The 20,102-nt window shown below is 31.6% G+C and overlaps 1 protein-coding gene across 1 annotated transcript; it reads right to left on the reverse strand.

Moving 5' to 3' along the window:
* Nucleotides 1–2,164: 2,164 nt before the first annotated feature.
* Nucleotides 2,165–6,783, reverse strand: LOC143921436 (L-asparaginase). The gene is made up of 9 exons (XM_077444743.1): nt 6,474–6,783; nt 4,231–4,353; nt 4,014–4,126; nt 3,672–3,797; nt 3,117–3,241; nt 2,813–3,042; nt 2,561–2,715; nt 2,365–2,478; nt 2,165–2,282 (listed from the first exon to the last, which is right to left on the reverse strand). The coding sequence occupies exons 1-9, from the start codon at nt 6,586–6,588 to the stop codon at nt 2,241–2,243; spliced, it is 1,143 nt and encodes a 380-aa protein (XP_077300869.1). The 5' UTR covers nt 6,589–6,783; the 3' UTR covers nt 2,165–2,240.
* Nucleotides 6,784–20,102: the final 13,319 nt, after the last annotated feature.

Here is a 20,102-nt window from a genome sequence, read left to right on the forward strand (position 1 = left end):
TATAAATGAAAAACAAAACGGTTTAGTAGGTTACAATTTTTTAAATTTAGATAAAATTATAAAAAAATGCTTGATTACTAAAATTTCGGCAACATCTATCTTAAGTTGCACGTTATCATAATTTATTATGATTTGTGGTAAATGTATCGAGCGTAGAGGTAAATTAAAGAATATAAGTAATTTCGTCCGACAATAACAGTTGAGATTTAACCGAGTTTGTAATAAAAGAGTGAATATTACAGTATATGTAGAAGTGTACAGTATATAAATTGGATAACTTATAGATGTTTAGAGTCAAAGAGAATCGGTCAAAATTTGTCAAATGTCCGTGTCAAGTCGGAGAAGGATCTGTTCCAATCGATTCTCATACTCAAATGTGCACCATGTATTAGAGATGCTTCCATTTTATTAGGTAATTGTATACAATCAATATTCTTTTTAATTATGTGATAAAACATTGAAAAGTATTCATAGTACAAGAGAAGTGTCGCTCCTAATATTTTATTTGAATTTTTCCTTCATTCGGTTGTAAGATCTTTAGCTTTATCTACGTATGCATGTATGTATTATTATATATATTCTAAAGGTAATAAACTTATGCAGTATTAAATACACTTGTCCACTTTTATAATTTTATAGCGTTTTGAAATGTGCCAATAAAATAAGTATGCGCTTTTTTAAATTTTTTTTTAAATAATAGCAGACATGTACATACATATATACATATTTACGTACTTTTTTTAGTTATTTTGCAAGTTTAGCACCGAATTACACACATAGATAGGTTACATGAGTAATATGTGAGGAGCATACAGCACGAACAAGCCATCGCAGATTCTCCTGCAAGTCGTTTTTATGATTTATCGATTTAGTTCTTTTGCAATGTCAATTTTCAATGCAGCAATTAGTAACGTAGATGACGTACACAAATTTTCAACTCTTAGTATTGTGTATTTAGATAGTTTAAAAGTACAATCTAAAACAAATTATTAAAAAAAAATTTAATATTTCAAATAACTACAAAAATATATTACTACAAATTTTCCATATTCAATTTCTGTAAATATGTAGTGTCAAACTCTGATGTTAGATACTTGTCCAGTGATTAACATTGTACAAACTGTCAATTTTTCATCGATGCAAATTCTAATTCCTAAAAATCTTTTGAAATATAGTGCTTGGGTATTTTAGAGAGCAATTTATAAATAATATATATGAAATTTGAGCGCTTTAAAATTTTGATAGCTATTAAAAGGATCAACTGAATGTTTGATTCCATTATGTATACAATATTAATTCGCAAAAATTATGCCTTTACGGATTTAAAGATCAAAAAATAAATAAACAATAAAAATTGTTGAAATTGGAGAGTTTATGGCTTGATTTTGGTCAATTGTTAATATTTTGTAAGTGAATTTTTATTGAGCTTCAATTAACCCGTCAAATTATTGTTGTACAATGTAAAATATTGGCAAGAACCATTGTAATAGTAATGTAAGTGCCGTAGATATGTAAGTTTTGAACACCGATCATACAAATTCCATTATTGTAATGTCCCTACTGTGATAACAACAATAAATTGTTGCATTTAAATTGAATTTTATTATATTTCCAGCTATTTTTTCATATGACTTTTATAAAGAACATAAAAAAAACCGCAAATTTATTTTTATTCATATATTCAAATAAATTATCACATAAAATAACATCATGTCTTAATTAATTTACATTATATAAATATTAAGTAATTGAATGTATGCTGCTATATGTAATATAATACTGCAAAATTCAGTTAAAAACTTAATTATTAAAAATACAATTAGATCAATGGTTTTAATTTTTATATTTTTACTGGAAGGGATTGTCAATTTTTTGATGACTTGACTAAAATTGCTAATATAATATTAAATTATTCCTTATCACGCGATGCAATAAAATAGACGTAAAATATACGTCACAGATTATTCATATATTTTATTTATATTATATTATATTTAATATACAGATATTTAGGATAGTTGGGTTCGTAACCTTTACCAATCGACGTTTCAAATTCAAATTGGTACTGAATTTTGGTAAATATCTTGGCTTATTATGTACATAATGTGTAAAGTATGTATGGTGATGTGTTCTAATTCTATTTTATTTATATAAACTATCCAATAAATTTAATTAAAGCTTAGTTTCGATATTAATTTAATTTAATTTAACTTATATTTATATAAAAATGCAGGATTTATTCATTGGAGTGTTAGTTCCCCTCTCAAATTATCCATCATCATCTGCAATAATTAAAATCATGATTAAATAATTTTACAATATAATTGATTCACCTTAAAATGAAAGGAGAATTTGATGGTTTACCCTCTGTTTTGTTTCAAAGTCCCATTCATTCTTAGAAAGAACGTACGAGAGCTTAGTGAGGGCAGCTTCAATAGTCATGTCGAATCCAGGAATCACTTTACAATTTTTTAATACCTGAATAGATGCAGAATTTATAATAATACTGACATTTTGATATGATAATTATTATTATGACTATAAATTGAAGTCAAATTACTTGTCCTGTTTGGTAGATTGTTTGAACAGAGCCGTGCAAGCATTGGGTGATGTTTACAATAATGACTCCACGCTTAACGGCCTCTTCCAATTCCAAGTGCAGGTCAAATCTCTGCGAAGGTATATTGCCAGCTCCATAGGTCAATATAACAACACCTGTGGTTAAATTCAGGTTAGGTTAGTTTGGGTTGTTGGAGTTTGTAATTGCTTTTGTTTAATGCTGAAAGCCGGATGATTGTAATTGTCAGTTTACCTTCAGTCGGCGGTTGCATAATATTATGTATTGTCTTGGAGCTGATGCCGGGAAAAATGTGCAGCAAGGTTACATTTTTGTTCATTGAAGTGTGCGCTCTGAATTTCCCGTTGGAAAACGGTCGGAAAATCGCGTGCGACTTCACCTCGATTTTCAGTGCCGAAATAGCGAGGGCGTCACAATTAGGAGATTTGAAAGCGTCAAAATTATTCATCGACACCTTGGTCGTTCTGTCGGTGAATTATAAACGGTTAAATTCATGTAAAAACAAATTCAGTTCGTATCGTCATGTTAGATTCAATACCTGTTGCCTCTGAGCAGTTTTTTATTAAAGAACAAGGTCACTTCGGGAATGTCTTGAGTAGCGGCAATAAGAAGAGCCGATATGAAGTTATCAGCTCCGTCGCTTCTCGGTTCAAATATTGGAATCTATAAATGATTTCAATGCAATAGTAATTTTTAATGAAATAAAGTACAATTAATAGAATAAAACTGGTCTGTATTTAACGATTATTTTAAATTATTTCAAAGCTTTGGTTTTGGAAGTAGTCGGTAGTTGAAGTTGTAATGATGATTTTCACAACTTCAAATGCTGATTAATCTCATCAGACATTATGAATGTATTTATTGCAATATATCTATTATACATACATTAAGAATGAAGATGGTAAAAGTTTCGATATATGACTAGATGGTAAAAGTTTCGGTATAAACTAGTTTGATTTACATTTTAATAAAAAAAAATATTAATAGGATTGTGTCTTGGACATAAAATGATACTGCTACTTCAATTATTATAATATAATATAAATGTATGCTTAAAAAAAATCAAATATATACACGTAGAAGCAAAATATACCTGAGATCCTGTAATTATGACGGGTTTTCTGAGGTTTTCCAGCATAAATGATAAAGCAGAAGCCGAATAAGACATCGTGTCAGTTCCATGTAATACAACAAAGCCGTCAAAGCTGTCATAATTTTCCTAAACAAAAAGGGCAAACAGTCTTAATAATAAGAAATAAATTTACATGAGCGAAAATACACTGTGTTAATTGAAATATGTGACAACATTTCTCGAAAATATGTTTATACTAGCAGTTATAACAAATAAACATGTACTTAGTGCAGTTTGATTTGTTATTGCAACTTGTAAGTCAATTTTCATGCATGTGAGAAGTTCGATTGTTCAAATGTTTACCTCAATTTGTGTGGCAATCCTCGCCCAATCGACGATAGTCATGTCAGAAGAATCCATCGGACATTCCCACTCTAGAATTGTGTACAAGACTCGGTTGTTGACATTTTTCGTGCCTGCGGACAACGACCGAATCGCTAATGAAAATGTTTCTTTACATTATATATCTATACGCTGAAAATATGTATTTTAATAATAAATAAAACGATTAGCACGTTACTTGGAAGGACCAATAGTGAATTGGGAGTGTTTGGTCCGAATCTCTCTTCGCAGTAAGCCTCGTCGTGCATAAGAGTCAACGCTTTCACATGCTGAATCAGCTTTCCGGATGTTGGAGATAGTGCTGAAATGAATTGATAAGGCTTAACATTGAGTAAATTTATCTAAATGCACATTATGCTAATACTTATCAAGATATTTTGCATCAATATATGTATATATGTATATACATATGTACATATGCACTTTTTACTAAGAACTAAGCTAAATTGCATATATGGAGGTGAAGGGAGTGAAAGTCTGTATTGAAAAATCAAATTATATAATCTATACCTTCTATATAATGATTGAAATCCAATATTTATTCTGTTATATTTTTAAAATAATGACAAAATAGATGAATTGTCCTGGAAAGTAAAAGTTGAAAAAAAATGTAAGAAACGGAGCTTTCTCAAGAAGTCTTTGTAGTCTAAGGTATATATACCAAATTTGATGGTTCTAAATTGAAATATATACTTAAATTAGTTCAATCAGTTAACTGTTACGAAATAAAAAATAGCGTTTCGAATTGATACTTAATTAGTTTCTTTGTAAGCTTCCATCCCGTTCGATCAAGGTTAAATTAATAGAAGCATATGAGTGCTTGTGCAATAGTTAAATGTTCCAAAACAAGGCTGATAAATTAAATGAATTGATGTATGTATAAAAAAAATATATTATTTGTTTATTTTTATTTATTTAACAGTTAACCCCAATGAGCCTTCCTGACCAGAAACATTGTACATTTGATACAAGTATTATTAGTATTGTACAAAGTAAATAAATATCTATGTATTAACGGTCAAATTTGTGAATTTGCAGCTTTATTAAAAAAATCAGCGAAATTTAGTAAATACATATCAATAAACATCCACAGAGGCATTAATGGTCAAATTTGTAAATTTGCAGCATTTTATACAATTCCGCGATTGCTGAAACCTCGAAGTTTTGCGAGAAAAGTAAGGTAAGGTTGCCAATGTTTTAATGAAAATCAGATAAATTAGCAAACTCTAATAGGAAACAATCGACCTGGAGTCACAAATTCAAGGTCTGGCCAACAGAAACCGGTGGCATTCGAACCCTTGACCACTCTGTTCAAAGCATTATAGGCTAACCACTAGTATATTCTGCTGGTTAGTTATAGTTATATTATACTATTAAAAAGAAAGAACAATCTAAGGAATAAGTGGGAAGTCATCACTAGAGGTAGGATAGTCACAGTGCTATCCATTGTTCCATTGTTGTAAATCCTTTGTAAAAAAGGTTCGGCAAACCTTTAACAATGCATTTACAACCTTTGAACAATACACGGCTCCCTCAGGCTCCGGTGACTAGTCATCACTTTATTATAAATTATTTCACTGTTAAAAATAATCGTTATATCAAACAGCTTTAGAAAGTTTTGTGACCAAAGAGGTTATATTATATAGTGTAAACAAAAATGTTTATTTTTATAATTTGCATAATGATTAATATACAATACAAATGTTTATAATTTAGAAAATAGTTGCGTCGTATTTGTTATGTTTTCAATATGCATAGGAACTCTTATATTATACCTATATATCATTTCTTGAAATTCTAAAACAAGTTTTTTTACGTTTACAATATTTTGACATCATTGTCTCCTTGTATAGAAATCGTTTGTATAGAATTTATTTGAGCGTATTCTAGGAAGGACTGTAAAAATTTACTCCAAAACCCAAATACCTGAGATTGTCTACTAAAATTCCACAGATAGCTAAACTTCGCATAAGTATATATGTATAATAGATAAAAAAAATAAAATTTGAGTTGCCTTAAGGTGTTCATTTGAGAATCAAAAATATTTTGAAACTAAATTATTATGGAATGTATTTCACATAAATAATGATGATTTTTAAGGAAAACCAAGATAAAAAAACTGACGTAATATTTATGAATTTTGACGAAACAGTCTAACATTGTATCGAATTCTAAGAATCCTTTCAACTCGATAAGGTAATATATTCAACATAAATTTAATACTGATTGCTTATTATAATATCAATGAGTATAATTTAGAAATGTTGATTTAAAATTGGTTTTTGAAGAAATATATATACATATAAGTCTTGGTTTTACACAAATTATTGGTTTTTTTTATGATTCAGACAAAACAAGCATGTCGAAACACATTGCACAACTTTAAATTTAAAAATAAAATCTTATTCAGAGTTCACATACCTCCAGATTGATCATGGCACATTCCTATAGTGCCACCAGTGTAGATGACGAGGATTTTGCTCTCCGGAAAACGAGGACGATTGTTTACATCCACATGGACCACTAATCCCTCCATCTCGTCTTGGATGATGTCTCTCTTCGTGCCTAAAGCTAGATTGGCGTTCAAAGTGCTGTTGGATCTTCGACGAGGGTATCAGCAATCGAATGTTGACAGTAAAATGTAGAAGTTGTTGAAGTTTCTGTGACAAACGTGTACTTTGCGGAGATATATCGCAGAATAGCGTTGGGTTACTGTCGCGTCGTTCTATTTACGCGCTCTCCGCTATGCTATTGAGTGTTTTTACCTAATGCCGAGCTTCTCAAACTGTACGAGTGTATTTTTAATGTTTTACTCAATATACATAATACAGTGGTAGGGTTATTATTAGTCACCGGACCCAGAAGGTGCCGCGTATTGTTCAAAGGTTGTAAATGCATTGTTAAAGGTTTGCCGAACCTTTTATACAAAGGATTTACAACAATGGAACAATGGATAGCACTGTGACTATCCTACCTCTAGTTATTATAATCTTCGATCGTAAAAATTGTATAAAATCGTCGAACAATTAAATTCTAAAGTTGAAAAACAAGAACTCTGACATTATCATTTGTGCCATAAATGGTGATTCTGTTCACTACTAACTGATAGTAATGTACTAATTTACCATCGATTGGCGTTCATGTATTATTTCAATTCAAATGACCACCGACTAGTGCTTCTCTTATGTACAATGTATACGAATTGTGTGTGCACTGTCTGTACAAAGTCTTTTCATTACAATTGTATGTTCTTGAAATTGAACTTTGCAATGATTATGATTTAAAAATGTAATAATAAACTCGTCTCTTGTATTGCAGTTTACTTTTTTTATTTATTTATTGAAAAATCAACAGCCAACAGATGTAGAAATTCATAAAAATCTATCTATGTATGTATGTATGTACATATATAAAATTGAATGTCTGTGTGTGTGTCTCGAATGGCTCCTAAACCACTGAACCGATTACGATGGAACTTTCAGGATTTGTTGTATGCATGTCCGCAGTGGCGTAGCGTGAATTCCTGGTGCCCCCCCGCAAAATATTTTAAGGCGACCCCCCCCTCCCCCATATATTAATATTAGCAAAATAACTTTCCAAATTAATATTTATACTTTTTTACGTATCGGTATATGTACCTATATATCGAAATCCATTAATAGTTTAATCTGGAAGACCAAGAAGCAGTGCACAATCTGTTTAAAGTAACTGATGGTGAATATTCCTTAAAAACTTCCCACCTGTTAATGGCGACAGTGAAAAATTTATAAATTTTATTGGTTTTAATCATATAATTTTGTTTTATTGTTTACACATTGAAAAAATATATACAAGAATAAGAGAATTCTCAGCTAATAGGTTGAAGTGGCACTGACGTTCAAAAGATGGAAAAAGACGGTAGTCTTCTAGCCCTATGGGCATAGATCAATTACACAATGAGGATAAATTCAAAATATGTTAATGTATGTACATACACATATAGTACAAATCGATTGAAAAAAAAGAGAAGTTTTTAAAAAAATTACGGAACAAATTAAAAAATCCGTGAAAAAGGCGCGCTTCGTGGCGCCCCCCATGTCTCGGCGCCCCCCCGCATTGCGGGGCCTGCGGGCGCGGTAGTTACGCCACTGATGTCCGGGAAGAATACTGTGAAAAAAAAACGGGAACGGAAACGGGAAAAATGGGAATGAGTGTCATTCGCTATACTTTGAAATGTTTTCGCGTCGCGAGCAGCTAGTCTGTATATATAAAAATGAATGTCTGTGTGTGTGTGTCTCGAATAGGCTCCTAAACCACGGAACCGATTACGATGGATGTTTCAGGATTTGTTGTATGCATGTCCGGGAAGATTACTGTGAAAAATTAACGGGAAAAAACCTCTTAATAAAAATATTCATAATTACGATTTTACTGACGTGAAAGTAAAGCTATCCCGCCTTCAACGCATCACGCCGCGAGTGTGACATTAATCGCGCCACGCCTACCTCGCACTCGAATGTACTGACCATTCAGGGCTGTACCACAAATACACAGCGGATGGTCCACGTCAGCAAATATACATATCTATACATACATATAAAATTGAATGTCTGTGGAATGGGAACGGGAATTGCACGCGTTATTGTGGCATTGCAACGCATGCCGGGTTCAGCTAGTAAAGAATAAATATAACAAAATAACATCTGAACGACAACCATCGACATGCAAACGCACATAGGTAAGCCCAACAGGCGATTCCATGACTCAATAGCCATGCGCCAAAAGCGAAGAAAGCAATAGCTTACGAAAATATAGCTGTCTCTTTCTCTCGCATTGATTCATCGATCAACAAGAATATGCCAGCGAACAGTCAAAAACATGACTTATCGCTACCGCCTTTAAATCATTCTTTGGAACGTTGAAATGTATAAATATGTTTTTTTACGATGTACCCCTTTTCTAAATCATACAAAATCTATTAAAATAAATTTATTGTAGTTCATTCTAGTAATACAAGAAATATAAGGTGTATACCATTGAAAACCACATAGTTATTACGATAAACGTAAAAATTGGGGCACTTGCATACCCCACTTCGGTGAGGGAGGGTTAAGGTCAATTTTTGAAAAAATAAATATTTAGGGGGGGGGGGGGGGCTTTTGCTTCATTGTGCTCCACCTGATTTTAAAATCGCGAGCCGCCTCTGACTATAAATATTATGAAACTCTTTGTATGTGAAATTTTGAATTTGATGCCATTCATTCGTTGATTGTTTTAACTTCAACGTAATAATTAGAGGTCAAGTTTTATCTGTTACTTATAAATTAGTTGATAGTATCTCTAAAAACTTTTGACCTCACGATTTTAATTAATTTCTATTGATATTGAGAGATATGTAGAAATGCTTTTTAAATATTCATTTCCTAGAATTAATTTTTACCGTGAACACGGTTTAAAAATAAAAATTTCCTTCTAGGTTAAATTTAGAACAAGTTCCTAACTAATTATAGTGAGTTAGATCGCCATTCAGTTTCGTCAGATATTTATAAAATTACGTTCACTTTCACAATCCATGCAATGTGCACTTGTAATGCAATTTAAAATTTATACATTATTTTATCTAGTAAAATTATGATGCAAGATTTAACCTCGTGTGGTTTAATATTGAATTTGAAAAAAAATAAATTATTGGTTAGGATTGATAATGTGTATATGTATGTATATAATGATGTTTCTAGCTGATTTATACATGTTGTATTATTGCCTATCATGTTATAGGTATGCATCATTAATAATTTCATATCATCAACTGGATTAAAGCGGATATTCAGATATTTTTTTTGGTACAAATTAATATTTTTCGCCAATAACATGTTTTTTTCTTAAATATTGCTGTATTGTTGAGATAGTTCGTTAATTACATAAGATCATACACACTGACGCATTAGCATATATTAAATATTTAGTATTTGATCAAATTTATTCAATATTCTTTGAATTTTAACATTCCACGCAAAAGATGCGTATTGAAGAATGAATTTGAATAATTACATATGGAAATGAACGACATTTATATTCGTTTTTTATAAACATACTCGCATAATAAATGAAATAAAAAGCGATTCATTTAAAATAGAAAACTTTGGGAGTCGCTGGAAGTGTTTAAAAATATGATTGTGCATCAATCGAATTTTTAAATCTAAGCCGTCATAGTTTTTTTCAATATAACATAAAGCTTTTATTATAATTCGCAGTTCTTCCATTTTTATTATTCAATTTTATTTATTGTGCTAAATTGATAAATATGCACATTAAGATAATTTTTATTAAACTTTTTGATGATTAGGTGTTTCCATTACGTTTGTGTGATTAATTTATTTTTTTAATGCAAACAAATGACAGACGTAAGAGTTTGAGAATAATCTTGTAAAAATATTATTATTTTATAAAAAGATAGAATTTATTACGTATTTCAGTTTAACCGTAACAAAATAGATTTGGATGTCTATAATAGCGATGCGATTTTATCAATTAATAAATGTCAAGCATGGATATACTGTTTTATATACCTTTATTTGTGTTATGATTATTTGAATGTGCCACAGTGACGCGTTAGAGTACTCTGTAATGTCACTGTGGCTAATTTGTTAAAAATAGATAATTTTGTTCCAAAGCAGAATGCATGAATAAAGTTTTGCGTAATGCTTCTAGCCAGGCGCGGCTTGTCTATGTGGTACTGCAGCACTCAAATTCGAACCCTTTTATTTTATGAAGAAACTACAGACGGGTGCATTTAGTAGCTTCAAAAACATTTTCCACGAGCCGCCATTGGCTCATGAGTAATAATTAATTAGACATAACAAAAATAAGCTAACAAAATGTTTAGAAAATAAGCTCACAAATCAGTTCTTGGCATACTTTTGGCAAGGAATTGAAAATTGTTTTTTTTAAGCTTAGTATCTAATATAAGCTACAATCTTGTTGTGTTTATAGAACGTAAAGTTTATACTATCTGCTAAAGGGGTGACCGTCACCGCACCGAATGCTAAAAAGTCAAAAATGTTCGTTTACCATGCATACATATGAAAAACGGTTAGTATATATGTATATCAGTGGCGTGCGGTAAAACTCTCTCTTCCTCCCTCTTACATCCTCAATTTGCGCGAGCAGGATACAATAGGAACAAGAGGAACAGGCTTTTCCTCCCGAATCCTGCGCGCGCACATTAAACAAGGCTGTATGACAAAAAGAGATATAATTTCACCGCATGCCACTCATATACATATATTATACAATATACATACATAGTACCGTTTACCATGCACCCTTTTTTTTGATCTTTCGACTTGAGATCTTTCGATTTTCGATCTTTGAATTCCGATATTTGCTTTTTCGGGCTTTTCACTTTCGGTTCCGTGGGGTAGACCCCTGCTTTGGTAGTGAAAATTTTGAGTTGTTATTATTGATATTCCGTCAAAGGCGAAACGAGTGAAACGACACGTCATATTCGATTCAAGAAAAAAAAATTATACATATATAATTTTTTTTGTTCTATAATTATATACACACATAATACATAAAGAGCTCTCAATTATAAAAAAAAGACAAAATATTATTGAGAACAAAACCATTTGTTAGAAATTAAATTTAAAAACTAAAAGTACACATTTAACACATTATTTGGAACAAAATCAGTAATAAACATCTAAATTTGTCTTATATGTATTTTTAAAAATGTTTATTAAATATGATTTTGATAATAAAAACTCGGATTGATTTCCAATCCAAAACTTTTTAGAATGAACTGTTCTAAATACTTAATTTATATTAATAATAATAAGTAGTTTCTATAAAATAATAATATAAAATATATAAATCAAATATGTGAAATAGACATGGTCGAAAATTGAGTAATTTGAACTAATGTCAAAAGTCATGTCAAAAGTTTACTTCGGTTTGACTCTTTTGTTTTTAATTTACTTTATTTTAATTTTGAATTATTATTGAAGGTATTGATATTTTTATAAAAGTAAAAATTTGAATTATAGAAAAATGTAAAACAGTTCTTCATATTTTTTTAAAACTTTTGTATAGGTTATAATTGGATCTTGAATACTAAATTCATTGGATGAATACTGAATCATTGGATACTAAATTCAATGAAAAAATTTACATAAATATATCTATAAGTCAGTATAAATAAAACTAAATGAATATACTGAAAGCATTTACTCTTCGACGGAATATCAACTCGGCATATTATTAAATTATTTTAAAATATTTGACAGAGTGAATATAATTTCATAAAATAAATAAGCAAAATACCGCAATGTAAGAAAATCACAGTTGGGATTACAAAACAAGCTATTTTCCACTTTCTACATGTTGGAACAAGGTGGTGTTCTCCGATGAGTCAAAATTTAACTTGTTCGGCTCACAAGGGAAGACCACAGTTCGCCGTTGAAGCTTAAAACGGTTTCGAGAAGAGTGTCATAGAAGCATTTAGCATTTTTTAGAATCATGATATGGAGGTTCATAACAGAATATGGAATGGATTTCGTTCGAGAATCCATGAATGCCACACAATACAAAGACACGATGCAGGAGAATTTTTTTCAAACCATCAAAGGACTAATAAAATTCGTTGCTGAATCAATATTTCAATAGAATTCTGCACCTCGTCATCGTCACATTTTAGATAACCAAATATAAGAAAGCTTTAGGGATAATTTTCCTCACCCAATCTGGGAACAGTCCTGACATAATAGAGAATTTATGGACAATATTGAAGTTGAAAGTGAGAACCCGTAAACCAAAAACTGGAAAATACAATAATGGAGGCCAGATATCATAATAAATTATATGATTCTAAGCGGGAAATATTGTGGCAGTAATTAAAAGAATTTAATATCCTGCATTATAATTATGTTATGTTATTTAATTATAATATTATTAATAGAGAACATGTTAGATATTTTACAAAGTGAATTTTAATATCTTAATAAATGCATCAATATGTGGTTTGTTTTATTATCTGAATGATTATTTTAAGTCATTTTTTCTTTTATATTAAAAATACTATTATATATATACTATATAGGAATAAAATAAAATTTTCACATTCATTGATATTTTATGAATAAATTTTAGCATTTTATCAATTTCTAGAATACTTACTACATATGTACACATGTTTAATTATATAAAAACTACAATCAATGTTATGTAGCACGTAATTACTGTTTATAGTTTCATTTAGTAATTTAGTAAAGGGTTTCAAGGTATGGAAATGTAACTATGTATATTTAACCAGAATTTGAATATAAAACAAATATTAATTTTATATTCTGATTGATTATAAGATGTTTAATTTACATAAATGAACTTCTAAGGAAGATTTATTTGTGGCGAAAGTTCATTCTGGCTTCCGTCGGTACCGACTTAAGGTGTCTTTTTGGAATGCTGTCTTTTCAGTTTGCATTTTCATCTGTGGGTTACTTCGGTATTGTAGTTTGTATAAAGAGTGGAACGAGAAGACGCTTTGCATATAGTATTTAAAAACGGAGAGGTGGAAAAAATAATGCAACAAGGAAAATATGCGCTCTTCACTGCTAGCAGGTTTCCCGGCGCACTTTATCTTTAACCTTCCCCCGTCTGGTTCATAAATTTCCCTTATTTATTCTAATGAGCACCGAGTGAACCGACTTGGGAACGTAACTGTACACAACCAGGTGAAGGAACACTGTTCTATGTATATAATAAGAATAGTATGATAGCATACATGTGTATGTACTCGGAAGAATTTTTTGTTGTTGTAAATTTTCATATGTGTATTTTTAAATAAATTGATTGCTTTTAAATATCCAGTATATATGTCACAATGAAATTATAATTTCACTGAAGTTTCAGTGAAATCATAACCAGTTATATGTATTTTCACTGGGTTTAGTTCAGTGAAATCATATTCAATTATATTTTCACTGGTCTTTATCCAGAGAAATGTTATAATAATAGAAGTGCCTTTATGAATAAATAAATTGTGTCAATATTATGCGGTATGTCTCCATTAACTACGCTAAAACGCACGGAATACAATCAGGGTCGTCACATATTCACTACAGAAATTAAAGTTATATTTTGATATAGATTTATTTACAATTCGAATATATAGTGGTGTTGGGCGTTGGTGGCCAATCCGTTTCTTTTCTCAGTTGGTGGATTGTTTTTATCCACTTTTTTGTATTTGTCTGTCCTTAGGAACTTTTAAATTAACGTGTAATGTATAGTTTAAACAAAAATGTGTATACCTAATATAAAATGAACGATGTTTATATTAATTAAACTTAAATAATTGGTTATTAATATAATTGAGTATTCGGCGCCACCAAGAGAAATGTTTCTACATTTATTTAAAAATAATTTTCACATTTCTCTGGTGCCACCCCTGAAATTTTATGTAGAATGCGGGTGATCGCCATGACACTTTTAAAAACTGTCAAACTACGATGTTAATTGAATAATATGTAACTTAAATGATCAATTTACTTATAAAAATGTATCCCATGTTGTTTATTGTGTGTGTTTTAAATGCGTTGTGCAATTTTCAACGACGCACTTGCCCATATTGCGAGTAATATAAACAAACAGAGAAGTTTCTATCGGACATACGTCGAGCACCAAGCATCAAATACGACTGATGCTAAAATTATTTAGGAATGTCTGTGGAAAATACTCACTTGACAACAATGTAACGCCTAAAGCCATTTCTATTATTATAACTAAAGGGCGGATGGGGAGCGTGCTTTTTCCAGGAATCAGGGCGTTTTGGGTCTATTTACAAAGCTAGAGTGCAAAAAAAAAAAGGTTCGGCGAACCTTTGAGAAAGCACCGCGAACAATCAACAATGAACGGCACGCTTCCGGTCCGCTCACTAATTATAACATTTCTCTGTCCTTATAAGTGAAATTATAATTGACAGTTGGATGATAGTGCGTCGCCGATACGAATCGCGACACCCTACGTCACAATCCCGCTCCTCTCTATTCCCATTCCGATCCCGAACTTGCGCTCAAACGTCCTCCCCACACCCGGCTCTTGTCCATTCCCACTCTCCTCATGGTCAACTCTTTTTCGATTTGGCTTTTTTTGATGTCGCATCTGTGGGAGACTGAATGCGGAAGCAAACACATCATAATATCTTAGCTGCTAACATTTATTTATTTAAGGTTAGGTTAAGTTTAGGTTGGTTTTATTTATTTAAGGTTAGATTACCAGCCAGCAGCATGGCTTGGTGGTTGGGCTTTTGCCTAGCATCAAGAGGTTCCCGGTTAGGTTGTTAGGCCTTCCTAGTATATATGTACATATATGTATAATCAAATAAAAATTACATATGTTTAGTTAAGTTGGGGTTGGTTTTATTTATTTAAGGTTAGGTTAGGTTAGGTTTGCTTAAGTTAGGGTTGGTTTTATTTATTAAAGATCAGGTTGTTAGGGTTGGTAGTACGTTGTAATTCAAATTACAAATTCAGTGACATTGAGAAGTGAATTTATAAATTCTATTGTTATATCCTTACTCACAGCTTGAGTCAGTGAAATTATAATTTCACTGACAATAACAGTTTCACTGTAATATATACAAATTTAAATTAGTATTTGATGAAAAAAAAACAAAAAAATTCTTCCCGGGAAAATTATGTAGAAATTAATATTGTAATCTCGATTTCGAACGTGGCAGTTCTAAAGTATAAAGCAGTTTTTCTTAACTTATTTCAAATCTGGATGAAACTAGCTTATCTTGTATAAGTGTACATATATATGTATGTATGTACATACATATATACATATTTGTTAATTTTTTCTTGAGAATTTGTCTAATGATCACGTTTCATTTTGCCTAATTCTGGCCTAAAATTACAATGGAATGGGTTTAGCTTCTTATGGTGTTGAATTAGCTCTGTAACTGGTGATATTTTGATATATTGCATCCAACTCACGCACATGCAAGTAAGACTGTGTGAGTAGGATACAAGGTTGAGTTTGCACTGCTGGAGGATTAATGTCTGGACGTGGAAGTATGTAAATACACAAGTCCCCTCCATTTTGGTTCCATTCGAGGCAGTGTTAAGTAGCCCTGAATTAGTCTCTCGGGAAATATGCCTTTTAATAGGATTCACACATCAGCGTATTGGAGGGGATAGTATCTGATATGAAACCACGAATGTGATATTAAATATCTCATATTTAGTATTACACGACACGGTTGACTGTTCAGGAGGCAACCTGTTTGATATATGTATGCAATGTCAATAACTTATCCAGTGAAAAGAGACGAAAATGAGATGCTGTAAAGGGGGTGTTTTATTTTTTCGTGGAAAGTTTCGTCCCCCGTCTGATGCACCTCATCACCTCGAGGAGTTTCTGGCAATAAGTGGCCTTTGATGGTGCAACAGGGACTGGGGCCTCGGGGAGGGGGTCAGGGTCTGTGAGTGTGCCCCAGGCGGTGGGGATATTAATAAACATACCCATTTAAATGGAGCCGAGAAGGGAGAAGTGGAGAGTAAGGGGTTGAAGAAGGTTCGGCCAACTTTGAGTATTCAAATCTAAAACTTTAACGTGCAGACCGCGGCAAGCTGGATGTAAAATATTAACGCGGTCGTTCTTTGGAGGAGGTGGACCCTGAGGGTGCGTCTTCGGCCTTATCGCGTATTAAAATTAATTACCACTTAAATCGACTCACCCCGTGCGGTGAGGGTCCTTAGTGGACGGGCACTCTGCTCTTAAAGCGCGGGAAAAGTTGACATAAGATATATATAAAATGGATGCATGCAGAGACTTTAAACTTTAAAGAGTCGAAACTGGAAGCTTTATTCACCACAGTAATAATAACAAACGCCAAAAATACAAAGGCATGGAAACATTTTATAAAAAGCACGAAAACAAATAAATTAACAAAGCAAATTACTCTCAAGTGATTGAGAAAGAGCAAAAATCATTTCCTAAAAATCATAGGAAATAGTATTTTCCATATTTCTACTCTACTCCCTTCCTTTTGGGCATGCTTGGGTATAACTCCAGGGGCGTCATTTCAGCTTTTCCCAGGGGGGGGGAGGGGGGCAAAAATTTTGACCAGTAAAGAATGACTTTCTAGGGGGAGGTGAGGAGGGCAGAAAATGTTATAATAATATAAGTGACTTTAGGCGTCGTATTGTTGTCAAGTGAGGAATGTCCACAGACCTTTTCAAATAATTTTGGCACCAGTCGTATTTGATGCTTGGTGCTCGACGTATAATAATATATGTATATAAAAACGAAATGTCGGTTAATATGTATATAAATATGTATATAAATATGTATATAAATATGTATATAAATATGTATATAAATATGTATATAAATATGTATATAAATATGTATATAAATATGTATATAAATATGTATATTTATTTATTTATTTAATAGTTTTGGACCATTGTGGCATTACAGGAAGAACCTAATGCGCCACAATGGCCTACATTTGAAAAAGATATAAAAACATGATATAAAAACAAGTAAACTGTAAATAAAGGAAAAAAGCAAAAGCAGAAAACATGGTAAAATAAAATAATAAAAAAAAGTAACAAAAGGAAAATAATACATCATTCAGAGAGAAAAAAAATAACAAAAGTGTAAAAATTAAAAATAAAATCCATAAATCCCATTCTTTGTTTACACTGAACAAAATTAAAATAGTATATAAAAATATACAAAGGAGAAAGAAAAAGTAAAATAAAATAAAACAAAATATAAATAAAAATAAAATCACAGCGAGGCCCAAATGGAAGAGAGTAGATTAAGATTCCACTCATTCATCACATTCAAATTAAGAAAGTAATGATGAGCGCAGGTTACCAGATAAATATTTTAAAATAATATCCGATAATCTACGCTCCCCAAGGTGGAAAATATCACATTCAGGGACAGCAGCAACGATTTCATTGAGAAGTCGAATAGCTCTTGGAATAGGAGCCATACGAAAAAGAACTGTGCGAGCAGCAGGTACGACCATCAAATGATGATGGCTACCACGCACATAATTATTAGGGACATAAAGTCCCAACTGTTCCAGCAACAACGGGCAAATAAATATGTATATAAATATGTATATAAATATGTATATAAATATGTATATTAATATGTATATAAATATGTATGTATAAAAATATGTATATAAATATGTGACAGACGACGGGAGCAGTATGGGAATCAAGAAGCGTGGTAGTGGGGGAGGTGGGGGGGGGGGGGTGGGGGGGGGTTGTCGAGTGTCGTCACATTTGTCGAGCATCCTACGGCCGCACTGGACGTGTCGGGGGCGCGGAGGCAAAGACCCCGGACCGTGGGAGGCGGTCTTGGCGACGGGGGCCTTGGGGCGAAGCCCCCAGGGCACACAAACACACACATTAATTCATCATTTTGAACGGGTTGGATTGCTAAGTGTATAATGTGCCACTTTACGATTAATATTGCGTGCGCGTGCGCCTATAAATTACCTCACATTATACATTATACTACATATAACTTTATTTTTATTCGTGTTTCAATTCATTTTCGATAAAAAAAATCTGTGTTTGTTTATATTACTCGCAAAATGGGCTAGTGCATCGTTAAAAATTGCACAATGCATTCAAAAGAACACAATAAACAACATGGGATACATTTTTATAAGTAAATTGATGATTTAAGTAACATATTATTCAATTAACATCGTAGTTTGCAGTTTTTAAAAGTTTCATGGCGATCATTCTACATAAAATTTCAGGGGTGGCACCAGAGAAATGTAAAAATTATTTTTAAATAAATGTAAAAACATTTCTCTTGGTGGCGCCGAATATTCAATTATTTAAGTTTAATTAATATAAACATCGATCATTTTATATTATATATGTATGTACATATTTTTGTTTGAACTATACATTACACGTTAATTAGAGTTAGAGTTCCCAAGGATAGACAAATACAAAAAAGTGGATAAAAATAATCCGCCAACTGAGAAAAGAAACGGATTGGCCACCAACGCCCAACACCACCATATACTCAAATTGTAAATAAATCTATATCAAAATAAAACTTTAATTTATGTGGTGAATATCTGACCCTGATTATAGTCTGTGTGTTTAAGCGTGGTTATGGAGACGTACCTCGTATTATTGACACAATTTATTTATTCGTAAAGGCACTTCTATTCATCTATATATATATTTTTTTTTAATTTTGATTCTTTGTGGCGCATTAGGGTCTTCCTATAATGCCACAGTGGTCCAAAAATATAAATAAATAAAATAAAACATAACACAGAATTGATGCCGAAAATACACCCACTAAAACAACTTGTTTGCAGCGGTTCCATAGGACGAAATCACACAGCGGTGAATGTGGCACGTGGTTTTTTTTAGATAATTTTAAAAATGCGAAAAAAAATATGCAATATGAAAAAAAATCATGTAACTTTTCGGTAAAATTTTATTTATCCTTGCTTGACGGTGATCGATAACGGTGTATCCCATATTTGAAGAAATTAAGGAGACCACCCACGGCGAGGAGACATGCACACGGCGTGCCGTTCATGGCTGTGTGTTTTCGTCCTTAAAGGATACTTACATGTCTAATATCAAGGGAACTACATTATTTTATATCTATTTTAATAGCTACTAATCTACTGATCATTTTCTATTTTACAATTTTAATTTGATTTGGTTAGTAATCATATTATTCTAATGTTAAACATGCATTATTGAGATTATTAAACTATTAAACATGCATTATTGAAAAAAAAATTCAATAATACTATGATTACTAACCAAATTAAATTAAAATTGTAAAATAGAAAATGATCAGTAGATTAGTAGCTATTAAAATAGATATAATATATATTGTGAACATAATTTCGTAATAATAAAAAGCATTTAAAAATAAAAATAATACAAAATTTTAGGTGAATTCAATTTTATTTCGATCAAGATAAGCTTTTTTTACTACGAAAGAAGTCTTCTTTCACATTTGCGAAAACATTTTTTTTCATAAATATGAAATTTGAGA

This window comes from Arctopsyche grandis, chromosome 13 (assembly GCF_051622035.1).
Source record: "Arctopsyche grandis isolate Sample6627 chromosome 13, ASM5162203v2, whole genome shotgun sequence".
Classification (NCBI taxonomy): domain Eukaryota; kingdom Metazoa; phylum Arthropoda; class Insecta; order Trichoptera; family Hydropsychidae; genus Arctopsyche; species Arctopsyche grandis.

Excerpts from the sequence above, each read along its gene's own strand:
- LOC143921436 (XM_077444743.1), bottom strand. The coding sequence starts at position 6,588 with ATGGAGGGATTAGTGGTCCATGTGGATGTAAACAATCGTCCTCGTTTT. Across the intron at positions 2,716-2,812 it reads TATGCAACCGCCGACTGAAG|GTGTTGTTATATTGACCTAT; the intron begins GTAAACTGACAA and ends ATTTAACCACAG. Across the intron at positions 2,283-2,364 it reads ACTTTGAAACAAAACAGAGG|ATGATGATGGATAATTTGAG; the intron begins GTAAACCATCAA and ends TAATTATTGCAG.